The sequence below is a fragment of the Talaromyces amestolkiae genome (genome assembly GCF_001896365.1).
Source record: "Talaromyces amestolkiae strain CIB chromosome Unknown scaffold2.1, whole genome shotgun sequence".
Lineage (NCBI taxonomy): Eukaryota > Fungi > Ascomycota > Eurotiomycetes > Eurotiales > Trichocomaceae > Talaromyces > Talaromyces amestolkiae.
Window position 1 is genome coordinate 2070819 of NW_024468038.1, and position 17133 is coordinate 2087951.

At 47.7% G+C, this 17133-nt stretch overlaps 8 protein-coding genes across 8 annotated transcripts; 5 read left to right on the forward strand and 3 right to left on the reverse strand.

The window, feature by feature from the left end:
* Positions 1–1525: 1525 nt before the first annotated feature.
* On the reverse strand, positions 1526–2665 carry BHQ10_001956 (uncharacterized protein; the record flags this gene model as incomplete). The annotated part of the gene is made up of 1 exon (XM_040874048.1): positions 1526–2665. One exon carries the CDS (start codon positions 2663–2665, stop codon positions 1526–1528), a length of 1140 nt encoding a protein of 379 aa, XP_040730461.1.
* Positions 2666–3458: 793 nt separating this feature from the next.
* Positions 3459–5101, forward strand: BHQ10_001957 (uncharacterized protein; the record flags this gene model as incomplete). Its single annotated transcript, XM_040874049.1, has 3 exons — positions 3459–4065; positions 4114–4708; positions 4765–5101. The coding sequence occupies 3 exons, from the start codon at positions 3459–3461 to the stop codon at positions 5099–5101; spliced, it is 1539 nt and encodes a 512-aa protein (XP_040730462.1).
* Positions 5102–5994: 893 nt separating this feature from the next.
* On the forward strand, positions 5995–7923 carry BHQ10_001958 (uncharacterized protein; the record flags this gene model as incomplete). The annotated part of the gene is made up of 4 exons (XM_040874050.1): positions 5995–6438; positions 6500–6595; positions 6654–6805; positions 6870–7923. The coding sequence occupies 4 exons, from the start codon at positions 5995–5997 to the stop codon at positions 7921–7923; spliced, it is 1746 nt and encodes a 581-aa protein (XP_040730463.1).
* Positions 7924–8556: 633 nt separating this feature from the next.
* BHQ10_001959 (uncharacterized protein) lies at positions 8557–8841 on the forward strand (the record flags this gene model as incomplete). Its single annotated transcript, XM_040874051.1, has 2 exons — positions 8557–8749; positions 8807–8841. The coding sequence occupies 2 exons, from the start codon at positions 8557–8559 to the stop codon at positions 8839–8841; spliced, it is 228 nt and encodes a 75-aa protein (XP_040730464.1).
* A 604-nt stretch (positions 8842–9445) lies between these two features.
* BHQ10_001960 (uncharacterized protein) lies at positions 9446–11746 on the reverse strand (the record flags this gene model as incomplete). The annotated part of the gene is made up of 1 exon (XM_040874053.1): positions 9446–11746. One exon carries the CDS (start codon positions 11744–11746, stop codon positions 9446–9448), a length of 2301 nt encoding a protein of 766 aa, XP_040730465.1.
* A 269-nt stretch (positions 11747–12015) lies between these two features.
* Positions 12016–12855, forward strand: BHQ10_001961 (uncharacterized protein; the record flags this gene model as incomplete). The annotated part of the gene is made up of 2 exons (XM_040874054.1): positions 12016–12126; positions 12238–12855. 2 exons carry the CDS (start codon positions 12016–12018, stop codon positions 12853–12855), a joined length of 729 nt encoding a protein of 242 aa, XP_040730466.1.
* Positions 12856–13126: 271 nt separating this feature from the next.
* On the forward strand, positions 13127–14326 carry BHQ10_001962 (uncharacterized protein; the record flags this gene model as incomplete). The annotated part of the gene is made up of 3 exons (XM_040874055.1): positions 13127–13216; positions 13265–13856; positions 13911–14326. 3 exons carry the CDS (start codon positions 13127–13129, stop codon positions 14324–14326), a joined length of 1098 nt encoding a protein of 365 aa, XP_040730467.1.
* A 334-nt stretch (positions 14327–14660) lies between these two features.
* On the reverse strand, positions 14661–15725 carry BHQ10_001963 (uncharacterized protein; the record flags this gene model as incomplete). The annotated part of the gene is made up of 1 exon (XM_040874056.1): positions 14661–15725. One exon carries the CDS (start codon positions 15723–15725, stop codon positions 14661–14663), a length of 1065 nt encoding a protein of 354 aa, XP_040730468.1.
* Positions 15726–17133: the final 1408 nt, after the last annotated feature.

Below are 17133 nucleotides of genomic sequence, written 5' to 3' on the forward strand. Positions count from 1 at the left end.
ATTTGTACAAGATTTGCAATTTGCAATTCATTCGGCGGAAAGAAAAATCGTTCCTGATTCGAGTATCGTAAGGAACCGTTATCTCCTCGGAAACTTTCCACTGCATAGACTGAGTCACCTATCATTCACTCATCACGTGCGTCAAGCAGAGCGCATTAGCCTTGCGGTCCTGCGTTTATTTCTGGCCAATCAATGCCTCGTGTTTCAACGAGCCCTTTTTTTCTTGACGGATACGGATGAGTCAATTTACAGTTACATATTTTACAGTTTGGAAGTGTAAGGAGATGTCTCTGCTGCCTCGTAGGCAGAAGCACACTTATGCATATTCAACTGAACGAGTCAAGGGTAGCTGTCAGATCACTGTTCTCGGCCAATCTGGAATCGTGGCATGCCTACTAGCTGCAAGACGGGAGGCTGACTTGTCGCAACATCTAATGCAGGTGGGCGATGCAGATTGGCCGCGCGTTTGATACGAGTCTGCCTTATTTCCCCCTCGTTCCCGACTACTCCTATGACATACATAGTAGATATGAATAGCTACTCGTAAATTGTCAACTGAAACAGAAACACATCTAGCCAGTCGTATGTCCCGTCAGACTCCGTAAGAAAGAAGACGAAGCATCGGATAAGMCCAGCCGATAAGAAAATGCTCCAGATGTGGCGGGCCCAGAGTGGATCGTCTGAAAAATCGGGGATCCAATTCAACGTCGCTCTAGAATTATACCGTATTTACAGTCCTGTATCGTACTGTATCGTATCATATTGTGCATAATACCGTGCCTTGTCGGACGTTACCCTTTGAGGACGCTTAGCTCCTCTTCATTGATCCACGTTGTGTCTGCTCTATGGATGGGTACAGTTGTCAAGATACGGAGTCATGATCTTCAGATATTCACAAATCACTTGATCGACTCGCTTTTACTCTGTACAGATAGCGAATCAATTCTCTGAAAAAAAGGAATTGAGTGTTCGATAATTTTCGATGGCAACCCACGGTTCCACCCATCCGGTATCGGTCTGGATGTGATTGAATTAAGGTACAGTGGCAAATCTGGAGCTTATGTTTATCCGTAACGTCTATGGACGGAGTATTATTCGACGTGGAAGATTTTATAATTTAAGCTCCATTTGATTCGGCAATTATGGACAGTGTTTCCGAATTGACTGTTTGATAGTATTTGGACAAATATGGCGGGCTATAACAATGGCGATTCGCCACGTGCCTTCAACCCATGATGTTTCGCGGGATATCGATCGAGCGTTGTCGAGTGACTCGAGTCATTTGGTAGATTATCATCTCGCCATAGAGAAGAGATATGGATACACCAGGGTGCCAGAGCTTATGCATAATGCCCCTCGGCCCACTTGGGGCTACGGCGGCGAACAGCATGTAGTCCAGACATGGGACGTAGCACATTGGTTCAAATGTAGTGCCAGATTCTGAGATCCCTGCAGTGAAGGTTCCCCGGGAATCTATTCAGGATCGACGAGACAAAAGTCAATCCGCTCAATTCTGCGGGGTCCCTTACTTTGATCCAGCATCGCCATCCCGACTGGCCCTTGCAAAAGTACTGGCAACAATCAATGGGAAAGCAACTGTAGCCTCCGCATAAACCTTGACACTATCCGCGCCAGCCTTGATCTTGCCCCAGCTAACGGCTTCGTCGGGACGTGCCCCCGCGTCACTCCCGTCAAATTCCTGGGCTGTATTGATATACACCGCGCTTTCTGCGCCGTTCCGCATCAGACATGCATTGGCAATGTGATGCTTAACAATTCCGCCTCCCAGTATAATCATTCCTGCCCTTTTAGCGCGTACAGACATGGTATTTATCCGTCTCACGTCGTCGACAATATCCACTCGGAGACGTTTGGGCGAGGTTTTGAATGTATGAAAGTAGAGCATGTCGCCCAATGATCCATCCGTCAATGCAGGACAAAAGATTGGAATGTCGTTCTTCCATGCCCAGTAGCACACCGACTCCTCATTGTTGATCTCTTTACCCAATCTGTTTATAATCTTCGATGGCGTCCAATGTAACTCATCATCTGGATCCCCAGACTTGGCGGCTACAACTTTCGAGTCCCCCTGCTCATCAACCATTTTATCCAGGATAGGAATCAACCAATCCTCAAATGCACAATAATTGCTATTCGGGACGATCAAATTTCCAATTCTGTTCAACCCTTGTGCCCTGAGCCCTGCACCCGGTGTACTGAAAGCGCCGAGATACGTCGGCGCAAGACACTTGATCAAATCCTCTTCAACGCCGCCAGCTGTGGTCACAATCGCCGAGACATGTTTATGCTGCACCAAAAACCGTAACGTCTCCCTCAACCCGGACGATATCAAATTACTCGTATACCCCATGAAAACAGTCGTGCCTTCGCCAGTCTCCGGATCGCGGAATGCGCGCATGTCATTTATGATCCGTACGGCCTCTCCGATGGCACTAGCCTGGAATCCCATGGTCGACATATTCGATACAAGCTCGGATACTGTTATGTCGCGATCGACGTAGTCGTTGAAATCGACGCCGCGGACTTTTCGAACGTCGTCTGGTACGGGCGCGGAGGGGACGAGGACGGCGGCGGTTGCGGAGGAGGGTGCCTGGTCGACATGGCTGGCATTGTTTGTCTGCTGAGTGGGCGTTTGAGATGACATTTTGAAAAGAGTGACTTCTACTTTCGAGAATTGGTGAGGTGCGAAGGATGAGTGCGACGGAGAAAATTTTTTGTATAAATGCCCCGCGGCGGGGGACGAAAGTCCTCTTTGAATTTGCGCTGCTTGTCGATTGTTTGGTTTCTTTTGTAATAATTACTATAGCTGCAAAGCTGTATTTATTGTGACGAAGGGAATTCCTATCAAATAGTTGCACTATTATGTAGAAAGAATTTGGTGTGGTAGCTGATGTTAGATCGTCGTATCCGTGTCGATAACGGAAATTTTATATTTCCGGTCAGTTCTTGCCTTTGAAACGGGCCAACGGCATTAATCATACGCATGTCTACAATAGTCATTTGGAGATATGCAACTATCTGAAAGAGAAACTCACGGAGGCTTGATTTACTGCTTACATAGTAATGAAGTTATTCTCGATTTTTTAAGGTGCGACAATTGTGATTAAGACTAACGGCATGTGAACTAAAAATGTCGACCAATGAGCGAGTCACGATTAGAAACACTCTATCTTTTCAGTATAGATTCGATTCCTATTGGCGCTAATGGCCCTGTTGTAACCTTTAAGATCTACCGAGTTCAGCCTCGGCTGAGCGCCGAGTCCGGTATAGCGCCCCTTCCCCGGATATCCTGTCAGCTGTTACTTGCTGCTTATATTTTCTTTGTCTTCATCTTCTCTTTTCAGACGAGTATATTCCAATCGATTGGTATGTCCAGTTAGGTCCTCATTATATGATCACTTGTTATTTGAACTCTTCCAGCCAGCACGAAGTTCATCATGCCGCACTCCGCCCTTAGCCGCGCCGAAGTGGCCAAGCACAACACCGCCGAAGACTGCTGGGTCATCATCGATCACAAAGTCTACGATCTCTCGGACTTTCTCGATGCCCATCCCGGTGGAAATGTGGTGTTGGCCCAAGTCGCCGGGAAAGATGCCACCGTCGACTTTTACCAGCTTCATCGCCAGGAAGTCTTGACGAAATACAAGGATCTCTGCATAGGAACACTTGAAGGCGAGACACCTGAGGTCATTGATCAGAAGCCTGGTGACCTCAGTGCTGTACCATACGCCGAGCCTTTGTGGTTGCGACCGGAGTTTAGCAGCCCATACTTCAATGAAAGCCACCGTCGTCTGCAGAAGGCTGCCCGCGAATTCACCGACAAGTATGTCACGCCGGAAGCCCAACAGAAGGAGAAGGATGGCACCTATATCAGTCAAGAAATGATCGACCGTATGGCGGAAACCAATATCTTGGCTATGAGATTGGGCCCGGGCGAACACCTTCACGGCCGCCAGTTGTTGGGTGGCGTGGTGGATGGTAAAGAATTTGATTCTTTCCACGATATGATTTTGACTCAGGAGATGGTTCGATCAAGTGCACGAGGTACGTCGTAAAGATTTGGCCATTGATATCAAGCTAATCGCGATATAGGCTACCAAGATGGTAATATGGCCGGCATGTCTATCAGTCTCACAGCTGTCAAGCAGTGGTTGAAGAATAAGCCTTTGAGAGATCAGTTGATGGAAGAGGTACTTTCCGGCAAGAAGAAGATGTGTCTCGCTATCACCGAGGCCTTTGCAGGCTCTGACGTCGCGGGTCTTCGCACCACTGCCGAGAAGACTCCAGATGGCAAACATTACATTATCAACGGAACCAAGAAATGGATCACAAACGGCATGTTCTCCGATTACTTTGTGACTGGATGCCGAACCAAGAAAGGTTTCTCTGTGATCTTGGTTCCCCGTAGCGAAGGCGTTGAGACCACCCTTATCAAGACGTCCTATTCCACAGCTGCAGGAACCGCCTTTGTGCAATACGATAATGTCAAGGTCCCCGTGGAAAATTTGCTGGGTGAAGAAGATAAGGGTTTCGTCGTTATCATGAGCAATTTCAACCACGAGCGATACATGATGGCAGCCGCCGTGATTCGCATGTCTCGTGTTATTGTTGAAGAATGCCTGAAGTGGTGCAACCAACGGGTTGTATTTAAGAAGCCACTCATTGAGCAGCCTGCTATTCGTCAGAAGTATGTCTCCATTCCACTCACACATTGTATAACAATTACTGACACAACTCGAACAGACTCGCCAAAATGATCTCCCAAGTGGAAGCAAATCAAGCCTGGCTTGAATCCCTCACGCACCAAATGTGCCAAATGAGCTACGCACAACAAGCGAAACATCTGGCCGGTCCCATTGCACTCCTTAAATCCTACTCAACCCAATGCGCCGGCGAAATCGCCAGTTCCGCAACCAACATCTTCGGTGGTCGTGGCCTGACTCAATCCGGTATGGGCAAGATTATCGAAAACTTCAACAGAGGTTACAAATTCGATGCCATTCTCGGCGGTACGGAAGAGATTTTGGCCGATTTGGGTGTTCGACAGGCAGTCAAGAATTTCCCTAAAGCCATGCTCTGATTTTTTTTTTAAATCGTTGGCATGACAAGTTTGTATATTATAGCATTTTTATATACTGAAGTATATGGGTTACACATCATTTACGTCTCCAGTTTCTAGCCCAAGAGGGAGCATTTCAATATACGAGTGACATGCACAGAGTTTTATTGTCTATTGATCATTGTAAAGCCTGAGCTAGACAGGAATGACTATCTAGAATCAAATATTTTTTTGGCTGCTTCTCTTCACAAACGTATCAGTACCTTATCTGTTGCAATACGCTAGATATAGACAAAAGCTTAATTAATTTACCATTAGTTAGGCAGCTCGCTTCCCGTCAGCTGGTCAAATAATCTGTCCCCCTCTTGTAATTGAACAGCCACCATGCTGTATCATCCCATCAAATCACGAGAATGGGATTGTCGGGGCCTTTTGTCTGCATAATTCCGGACTGTAGCAAGTCCTTTCTGCGCAAAGAGCATCTCAACCGCCATCTGGTGAGCCACACGTCCTCCCGCCCGCATAAGTGCTTGATCTGTGACCGAAGCTTTGCGCGAAAGTAAGTATGGAGAAGACATCCGTTTGCAAGAAATTCTATTGATTTCATTTTTTTCAGCGATATTCTGAGTCGTCATATGCTGCAGCACAATGTACCATCTCTAGACGAAGCTAAACGCACTCCGTCAGCCTGTCAGACCTGTCGGCGACGAAAGACTAAATGCGACTCTGCTCAACCATGTTCCGCATGTGTCGATTTGGGTGAGCCTTGCGTACGGGAATCGTCTGGCACGCAAGCATTGTCGTCAGGGACGCGAGACAGCTCATACTCGGGAGCAGTCACAGTAGTAGAAAGCGGTACAATCGTATCGAGTAGCATTCCTAATAGTGGAAGCAATAGCCTCTCCACAACGAGCATGAATCTGGATCCTATGCAGCTGCTTACAGAAGAAACCATTGAAATGCCTCCGGGAACCTCTCTACCCACCTCAGGCACAGATTCTTCAGCATATTGTGAGAACGTTCCTTCAGTCAAAGCATTGCCATTTGAACTCCCGCTACCTCTGTCTACGGAGACGGGGGGCCATTTGCCCTCTGATCTGTTGACGGAGATGCAGATGGTCGACAGCACAACTTTTGCGCCGCCTAGCCAAGCTCAGCTCATCACGGCACAAATAAAATCGGCCGAATTCAAGCAATTCCACCAGGCTTGGCCACTGCTGCATGTACCGACCTTTAAGGCCGAGACAACGAGTACACTACTGACGAGCGCTCTTATGTGGATGCAGAATGCCAACCGACACCACCTGCTTCTTGATGAGATAAGCCAGAAATTGACACGGGCATTGATAGTGAGAACAGTGAGTACTTCGCGCAACTGGTAGCTGTAGTTTTGATCCGAGACGCTGAAGGACGAAATAGACAGAGCAAGACTTAACCGATAAACCCGGGACGGAAACTCCATTGCAAACCCTGCAGGCGCTGGTAATCGCTTTGATCTACGCAATTTCGGTAGATGTAGGCCTCATCAAAAACATCCCGAGGTCAAACGAAACAGCGTGCTAACTCTTCACAGGCGTCAACATCCACCTTGAACTGGTCTGCGCAATGGATCGACATTGCCGTTTCGATGTTTCGACGGCTGGGTATCTTGAACAATCAATGGCTCCCTGAAGATCAAGGACAGTTGGCAGAAGAACGATGGGTGCAAGCAGAGCAGATGAAACGGTAATCCACAGCTTTCTCCCTTTCTCCAGAGTCTTTGTTGATCTTTTGGTGTTCTTCTTCTCAGACTGGTCTATGCTGTCCTGCGTATTGATGCATACCTGTGCATCATATTGGATCGCCCACCCACTCTCCGCTATCAGGAGATCCGACTATCGCTCCCTGTCTCCGACGAGCTATGGCGCGCTGAAACAAGAGAAGCTCGCACCCGCTTACACTGGTACGAGCCTGCAGGTCGGTCCCGAAGCGCCTTCTCGACCATGATGCGTGACGGGCTTGAAACACAGGGATTTATGACTGGGTACCTGCGCATGCCGCGGCTGTCCTTGGAAGACAATCACTTCAGTTTGTGTTCATTCATGTCTGAATTATGGGGAATTTGCCGTGAAACTCATGAGGAGCATCATCTAAGTTACCGATCACCTGAGCTCAATCGCACCGCGGATCGCGTCCGTACATGGAAGGGCTATCTTCAAGATTGGCGGGCCCATATAGAGCAAACAGATGATCTGGAACATACATTCTTTTCGGACTCGGCTGGAGATGTAAGTCCCTTTCTCGGCCTCAATCTCACTCTGCACCATCTTGTCTCGCTCAAGATGTATGCCAACCTCAGGCTCCTGGAGTACAAGCGGTGCTGTATTAACTGCCATGATGCCGACGTTGAGAATGTGCTTCGTGCCTGGACCCAGTCTGCCGATGGTCGCGAGGCTGTCTATCATGCTGTGCAGCTGAAAAAGATCTATGAGCATCAAAGCACATTATACAAGTCGAGCGATCACCGACTGGCGAACGTGCTCGGATCTGCAGGCCTGCTGGCCAGTGCTGTCGTCCTCTGCTTCTACAGTACCAAGGTATCAACTGTTGCTGCTGGAGGCAGAGGAACTGACAGCGATGAGGCTATCGTTGCAGAGAATGGAATAGAACTGGCGCAATCGAAACTCGTAGGCACGCCCGACTACCATACGTGGATCTCGCAAGGTGGACTTGCAACCGTCAATGGGGTGCCGTTACATGTATTCTCGGTGCCTCGTTTGTCATCATGGTATCATGATGAGCTAGCGCCTTACCCAGCATATTCATCACGGCTGGTAGATTTCCTACTCACTTTGAAGACATGAAATAATGTTGTAGTGGAAATCGTGTATGACATCAAGTTCCCTCATAGCAATAGTGTGTAGATATCAGATAAAAAAGGAAAGACGGAAAACTAACAAAACTTTTCGGGCCCAATCTCACAATATTGCCCGAGTGTGCTAATTATTCGTGAAGTAAAAGTGAAAGAAAGAAAAAGTATGCCATAACTCCAATGTAGTGGCTGAGTGGGATCCGGGATACCAAAGGATCATCCCACCTGATTCCGGCCGGATCCCACATGCTAGCCCTAATGTCCTTGCCGAAATTGCCAGCATGATCAATTCGTGATTCACTGAGAATATTCATCTATTCTTTCGGATAATGACGCTCAATCTCCTTAATGACAGACGTAGAAGTCGAATCCCAGTCAGGTTTGACGCTGTTTCTTATCCGTGCCAGGTGGGATGTAGTCGATTGAGAAGGTTATAAAAGACAGGATAATCCCCTTGTAAACATCAGTTCCTCTAGCTAGACAAACTAGCACTGTTCAACACATTATCGAATTTAGAAACTTTCATCCGCCTGATCCAACCTCTCAAAGGCACCGTGTACCAATCTGCACTTTCTATCTCTTTTGCTACATACTCGATACCTGTTTGGAACCTTCAACCACCACGATGCAGCTACTCCCCTCTATCCGATCCGTGACCGATCGCGACCAGCTTGCCATTGTCTTGATGCTTCGTGAAAAAGAAAAGGAAGAAGAAGAGGAGGAGGAAGAAGCATTCGCCAAGAAACACGCTATTGCTTCACTGCCTTCGCGAAAGACATCCACGGACTCAAATTCGGTGATTCGTTCCATCAAGACAGGTGAGTATCCAGTTATCTCAACTACACAGAGATTACCGGATTGCTGACTATACTTAGCATTTGAAGTTATTACTCATACTGACCGGAAGTGAGATGTCTCGATCCCGATTTTGTCTGGATATTCAGAGGAAAGGGGGCAGATGAGACTACTATGGACGAATGCCGAGTTTGTGGTTTAGCAACGGCCATTCATTTATATAAGATTGTTATGGTGCAGGAATATGATGTTTTTATACCATTTCGAGATTGATACACAGGCAGCGATTTAAAGTGCAATACAACGAGATTCGGCCCTCTGTATATGTGAATTAAGGTAGCCACTTTTGCTCAAGTCCACCAGCAAGAAATAGGCAGAAAACAGTAGCTTAGAATGACCATCCATAGAGATATCCCAGGTAATCTTATAAGACTCCTGCAATTCTTGTACTGCCCAGGGATTAAACTCATAAATACCCAGTCACACGTAAACGCAACAAACCCTATCTCATTGAGGCAGCGGTCATATATAGCAATGAAACATTACAATAAGATAGGATTCACTTTGAGGAATTTTGATTACAGTAGAAGACAACCGATGTACAATAGATAGATTCAACTTTTTCATAAAACGCCCGACCCAATGCCTGTAAACATGATAACAGAATGAACTTAAGCAAGTAAGAAGCATTGAGGAGGAATTTTTGCATAATTCACTCTCTACTTCTTTACCTTTTTGGTCTTCTTCGATTTCGAGGAAGAGGAAGGCGAAGAGGATGCATCTGCAACGGGTTTCTCTTCTTCCGGTGCTTTAGCTTCAGCTTCGGCAGCAGGCTTCTTTTCCTTCTTTTCCTTCTTGGAGCCCTTCTTTTTCTTGTCTACACTCTCCTCTTCTGTGGATGGTTGTTCCTTTTCCGACGCAGGGCTGGCTGCGGCATCCTCTTTATTGGCCTTCTTTTGGTCTTTCTTCGCTTTCTTGTCCAAGACGGCCTTGGGGTTGATACCCTTCCTCCTTAGTCGGTTGCGTTCGGCGCGAGCAATGAGTTCGGCGTCCTCGTCTTCATCGAATGGCCCAAAGGCTTCTTCACCGACGGTGTTGCCATTGTCATCTGTGATAGGGGTCTTGTCAATGACCTCGACATCAGTATCGCCAGCTTCCGAAGCGGATTTATCGGATTTCACGCCGTTGGAAGCTGCGGCACCATTCGTCTTGCTGGCTCCGGGGCTGGGGCCGGTCTTCTTGAGTTTGCAGACGAAAAACCCATCGACGTTCTCTCGGTGCGGGAAATAGCGTCTGGTCAAAGTCATCTTCTCGTCAAACTTCTTGCCCATGTAGCTCGTGAAACCCTCAGATCCGAAGCTTCCGAGACCGGTATCCACAATCTTGACGTTGGGACGTTTGCGTAGGACGTATTGGACGACTTGTTCATTCTCTTCGACGGTAACACTACATGTCGAGTAAACAATGTAACCCCCAGTCTTGGAGTGATGGTCTGTCGAGTCTATCGCGGCAAGCAAAAGTTGTCTTTGCATGTGTGGGATAGCCAAGAAATCGCGTTCTGACTTGTTGGTCTTGACACTAGGATCCTTGGAAATGACACCAGTACCGGTACAGGGAGCATCGAGCAATACTCGATCAAAACCACCGAGGATCTTGGGGAAAGCTTCTTGACCGTTGTAATTGCAGACGATCGTGTTTTTGCAGCCGAGACGGTGGATGTTACCAATCAAACCCTTGGTACGGACTTTGCTGGCATCGTTGGCCACGACTATACCAGTGTTGCGCATCAAGGCGGAGATGTATGTTGTCTTACCACCGGGAGCGGAGGCCATATCGAGAACGCGCTCGTTTTCTTGCGGGGCGAGCGCCATCACGGGAAGGAAAGATGACGCAGCTTGCAGAATGTAGTGGCCTGCAAGATATTCTGGTGTAGCACCAAGAGGGACAGCAGATTCGAAAACTTGCAACCCGACTTTGGACCATTTACCGACGGGTTGCAAAACCACACCTCGATTGATCAAAGCCTGTGCAAGTGTACGGCGATTGGTGCGCAGAGTATTGGTACGAATAACCACGGGACGAGGGATTTCGTTGGCCTCGAAAAAGGCGAATGCTTCCATAGGAGTGAAGAGTGACATGAGCTTTTCGGCCAGATAGGGGGTATAGCCGTAGTATGTGCAGATGTCGTCTAACAAAAGTTGCATGTAGTCTGCGCGAGACTTTCCAGGTTGCCCAAGAGATGCCATATCACCCAAGACTCTCAAGGTGTCTGTAATACGAGTGCGAAGTAGCTGCATGTTTGGCGCGATTCCTGCTTTTGCTGCTGTATCAGCCTCACCAAAGATATCAGGCCGTTCGCCGGCAATATTAGTCTGCATGGCCGAGTCTTGCAATTCCTGCCTAGCCTCTTCCTCCTCTAATTCGCGCTGTTCGTCGAGTTTTCGGGATAAGCCTTCAATGTTTGCTGCTGTAAGCTTCTCTTCAGCATCTGATTCATCTTCGTCGTCTGAAAACATCTTCTCTCGTGGGTGGTCCTCTTCTTCAGAGTCGAATACCGATCCTTCGTCGAATTTTCCATCTTCGGCGTCACTTCCATCGCTCACATCGTCCAATTCACCGAACTCATCTTGCATTAATTGATCGAGATCAGGAGCACTGCCGCTGCCCCAGCTTTCGTCATCGTCATCTTCCGATTCCGGTTCAGGCTCGACAGCCTTTTTTGCTGACTTTTTGCTCTTCTCAACCTTTGCAGAAGTTTTCTTGGGCGCTGCCGATTTCTGTTCTTTGCTAGATTTACCATTGGCGACGGCACCATTAGCTTTCGCCTTGACTGCTTTTGTCTTGATCTTCTTGGTTTCGGGCTCAGGCTCAGGTTCGGATTCTGCGACTGCCTTTCTTCTTTTTTTCCCGCCTTCTGCTTTCTCAGCTTCAGCAGCCTTTCGTTTCTTGATGAGATTTATGGTGGCCTGATCCAATGGAGCAGGAGGCCCCTGTTTTTTCATTCGACGACCGACACCCATTTTGTAGTCTGTAAAATTCGAGCAAACAAGAAAAACTGATCGTGATAAAAATTCATGGAGCAAATCTCACCGCGCCGACGATAAGAGGCTAAACATTTTTTTTTTCGGTATCGAAGCGGTGTGGCTCGGCAGAATCGGCCCCACTGTTTGTGGGCGGTGGAACTGGCCAGAGCTCCTTCTCTCATGACGCTTGATACACCCGACCAGACTGTTTACTTTCATTTGTTCTCAGTAATACAGATTACAGTTGGGGAAGACACATACTCAAAATGACCGAAGCATCATTCACCAGAAGCTTTTTACAGTCGGTAGACACAAAGCCCATCAGGCTGCCGTACGACTATGTTGCCGACCCGGTGACGACACGGCTGCCCGTGCCAGTACGTATCTGTCTTGACTGCATTGTGTCTCGGTCCCTCATTTGATATTTTGGCTCGATAAGATATATTCTGCAAGTTGAGGGCATAATGCTGACATCTGACCTTCGATAGTATACACTCCCCCGCCTACAAGCCCCGCACCCTCCAATGGCAAAGAAGATCAAAACCTCAGCTGCGCCGGGCTCCGCGAAATCAGTCACCATTCAATTGAAATCTGCAAGAAATCCCGTTCTCGACATATCGCTGGACAATGTCCCCCTCACGACGACAAGCATTCACGACTTGCGCGAAGCAGTGCGCCAACGGACCGTTGCGGCTGACGGGACGCAGCCGCCAGCAGCGGATAAGATCAAGATATTATATAAGAAGAAACCTGTCGGCGGGAGCTCAGAACGGACCCTAGCCGAGATTCTAGGCGATTCAGAACCCGAAGTCCTCGGCGGAGGTAAAACAGTCGAGTTCGGTATCATGATCATGGGAGGCGCATCGGTCAAACCAGAAGTCACAGAGTCGCCTACGGGTGCGGGAGCCAAGGTGACTGAAACGGAGCCGTATCCCTCGAAACCAGCGGAGGGCGCCAGTGGATTTGAGGTTCTGCAAACCGAGGAGTTTTGGAAAGATTTGGAAGGGTTCTTGGAATTACGAACAAAGGATACGGTGGAATCTCTGAGATTAGCGGGTATTTTCAAGAGGGCATGGCAGGCTGATGCTGCCCAGTCTAAGTCGTAATACAAATTGGCTATCAAAATCGAATTGATACCACTTGTACATTCATGGTTCCTTTCTTTGGACGAATGTAGGATGTCTTCGTAGAAAGTACATAGATATAGATCTGGCCAATCGGGGAAGTGAACGAAGCGGGGCGATCTGTATCAGATCCTACGTAATTGGCTGCCCGGCTGGAGCCTGCGGAATCCAGATGTGGCGGCCTTCACTTTCAACTTCATTTTCTCTTTTTGCAACCACAGTCTGGTATTGAGATCGATCAAGTCATACCATCATGGAGAGMCCTACCACTCCGCCAGCCCCGGCGGTGCAACAAGGCCAGCTTCCGCGTGGCCCTATCACGCCAGAACAACAGCGCCGAATAGTATGATCTACAACCTTTTGCATTTCATTTCAGGTCTAATTTGAGCAGGAAATCAACCGAATGAAAGCCAAAGCCATACGTGAGCAACGCGAAGCCGAATCTGCTGCAGCAGCAGGCCAGTCAACGAACGCTTCCAAAGTATCCGGCGTAAAGCGATCCTTCAACACGATGACATCAACCCAGGGACCTTCCACACTTCGCGATGCAGCCAACAACCGACCTCTCGAAAGCATCAAACCCGCGCGGGCATTCTCCAAATATGTCGAATACGAGTTTAGTAAGATGACCGATACAAAGGGTGGTTTCCTGACGCAGGAGGATGATCCACATAACAAAGTACTGCACGTAAGTGATGGCAAGGAGCAGAAGCCGGCGAATATGACGCAGAAGGAATGGGAGCGGAAACTGCTCTTGGACGATTTGAGGAGGAACAAGGCTGGTCCTTTCGAGCCAGGGTTGAGTGTGCTTGATGAACAGGCTAGTCAACGGGCGTGCAGAGAGTGTGGTAGCCTAGAGATTGATTGGAAGTGGGAGGAGGCGTTCAAGTGTTGCGTGTGCAACACTTGCAAAGACAAATTTCCAGAAAAGTATAGCATGTTGACAAAGACTGAAGCAAGGGAGGATTACCTTTTGACGGATCGTGAGTTCTATCCAGACCATGCAAACTTCTTACATAAATCTAACTTCTCAACAGCGGAACTTAAAGACGAGGAGCTTCTCCCGCATCTCAAAAAGCCCAACCCTCACAAATCCACCTGGAACGACATGATGCTCTACCTACGCTTCCAAGTCGAGGAGTACGCATTCTCACCTAAAAAATGGGGCTCACCGGAGGCTCTCGACGCAGAGTTTGAGAGACGCGAAGCAGAAAAGAAACGCAGGAGAGAAGTCAAATTCAAGCAAAAGCTGACTGACTTGAAAAAGCGAACTCGAGTCGAGGCTTATCGCCGTAATCGGCAGGGACCTGCTGGTGGTAATTTTGGTGATGACCTCGGTGGGAAGAAGAAGCATGTGCATGAATGGGGTCGACAGGTAGAAAATCCGGAGACGGGGATGACTGTGAAGACTTGCTTTGAATGTGGTATGGAGGTTGAGGAATTAGAGCTGTAACGAACGGCGGGAGGATACAGTACGGATTGGCGTTTGGTTTTGTGTTAGATACCCTATTGTTTGCAAAGTACTAGACGTTTGATTGAAATATCATTCATGGAAAATATTCTTGGTGTTATGCATACAATTATTTTTAATTCCAGGTTCGTATCTATGGGTGGTTACTTCCCACGTCATGGGATTGGGAAGTGTTTCCATATCGAACCTGTTTAAACAATTATGATTGGGAACTCCCTCCGTCATTGAACCTACCAGGGCCCAGATACCACGTATAGATATGAACCTCCCATTGTTCGTTATAGCAGTTGTGATGAGCTCACCTTAAGCAACCTGATTAAAATCCCCCGAGTATCCTTTGCGTAGCTTCTTGTACCTCCCGAACGATAGATCCTGCATCCTTAACTTCGCGAACCAATCCGACAGACGCCCCAGCGTAAGTGGCCAGTCTTCCCTCCGGTCCCCAGCCGCTGTCTCCGGCTTTCAGAGCCTCGTCATGAAGTTTCTTAAGATCCTCAAATGATGCACCTGCCAGCTGCTCTACATGAGACTTGTTAATGATCGTCCGTGGCATATATTCCTCCGGCCAGCCAAAGGTGCCTCGAAGGTGGTTATAAAGTAAGGTTCGCGTGGTGTTCACAGCTCCATCGTCAGCTCGCACAACTTCGTTTTGGTAACCACGACTAATGCGTGTCTCACTGGCAGCAAGGAACCGAGTCCCCATGACAATACCAGAAGCACCCAGACACAAAGCAGCAGCCGCGCCTCTTCCATCAGCAATTCCTCCCGCAGCAAATAGAGGAATCTGGCTCCCTTCAGCCATATCAGCCACTTCCGGTAACAGGGAGATAAGGCCTAGACCATCTTTCGCACGACCGTGACCGCCAGACTCCGAACCTTGAACCACGATTATATCCGGTAGCTGGGAGCTACGCAGAAGCTTTTTTGCCTCGGCCAATGTTCCTATCTGGATCCATATTTGTGTTTGAGGAGAGGCTGTGCGGATTTTAAGTGACCACTTATCCAGGTCCATTTGGCCGTGTCTCGGCGCATAAAGCCATGCAGCGCAAGGTTTGATTTCCTTGACAGCATCAGCGGCAATTTCGACATCGTCACTCCATAGCTGAAAGCCCACGCCAATGGGTAGAACCGAGTCAACAGAAGACAATATACTGGAGAACGACTCTGATCCGCGAATTATTGACGACGCTTCTCGTAAATCTGCCATAGAGTCTTCAGTTTTAGCACCTGGTCCGATGAATCCCAAGCCGCCGGCGCCGGAGACGGCCACAGCCAACGCTGGCCCTGACATTACACGCATTGGAGCGCTGACTATAAAAGGCTGCGAAACCCATGGATATCGCGACGTCAAAGTCTTTGCCATTGTGAGGAGCCTGGACATTTTGGTATGTTGATTTGATTGCGTCAATACGATTTTGGAGATGTTGAGCAACGCCTATATGTATCCCTTCATGTTACCGTTGTAGCCGATGATCCCGCACGAACCGACACTACATTACCGTATTCCATGAGCGCCTCAATTTGCCGGTTTGAGACTGGGAATCACATGAAGAAGACGATCGTTTTTTATTTTTATTTTTATTTTTTTCACGTAATCAAGTGAAGCTCGTTATACGTAAAAAGTTGAGGATGGTTTGAACGACAAGCTGTCTGGTATATGCTCCGAGACATCCTTGCCAGAAGTTCTTTGGTGCTATTTATATTAGAAAGAATAGGGATAAAAAAGAGTGATGGTATTTAATACAATATTCTTAACATCTATTTTCTTGTTGATTAGTAAAGTGTTTGATTTAAGTTGATACTCGAGCATTCTTCTCAATAATTTTGTGTAATTTAGACTCTGAATATCCATAGGCGCCAAATTGGGCTTAGAAGAGTGTTGTTATTGAGCGAGCGCGTTATGTAGCCTCATGTTTTGTTTTCTTCCTCATGCTTAATATTCTCGTACACAGAGACCAATCCATTCAGTGTTGCTTGCAGGCTTAGACACACATCTAGAATTCTAGATAGTAGCTCTGAGACAGTGAGACTATGGCTAGCCATAGTGGGTATATCAATTCCACTACTACTACTACTACTACTACTACTACTACTACTACTACTACTACTACTACTACTACTACTACTATAGTCAGGACAGCTCTCATCCAAACCAAGGGGTTTGCCTTATTTGACTCAAGTATTCACTTCACCGTCTTCATCAGCCTTGGAACTTGGCAATTGCGAAAACAAAAACAAAACAAAAAAGAAAACATTATTCCAACTCAACCAGTCTTCTCAGACCTTCAGCAGCGATTCCTCCCAGTCCTAAAACCGTTCCACAATTCATGATCTCCAAGACACTAACCTCTGCGCCAAAGCTCTGTTTCCACCACCTTCGCAACTCAATCGCCAGCAAGGAATCCAATCCTACTTGCACGAGACTAAGAGTTGTGTCAATGTCATCATCGCGTCCCGTGGTAAAGCTCAAAATCTTTTTGCCTATTTCCTGTGCCAAGTACTCCACGCTATCCTGTTCTCCTAGGAAATCAGGCTCATTTACCGCTCGACCCATGAATCTTTGGAACACGCTTCTATCGGGCTCATTCAAGAGTGTTGACGATGAATGGTTATTCATGGCGTTGTGATACGCACCCATTCGGCGGTCGCGTCGCCATATCGTGCGATTAGATGGATCACCAAGGCTTACTTCAGATCGGAGACCCATGACTATATGGCTGTGGTTGACCCAAGACTCTTGTTCGGCGTCTGTTGTAACTCCAATGTTCGACGCCACGATTGCCAATTGT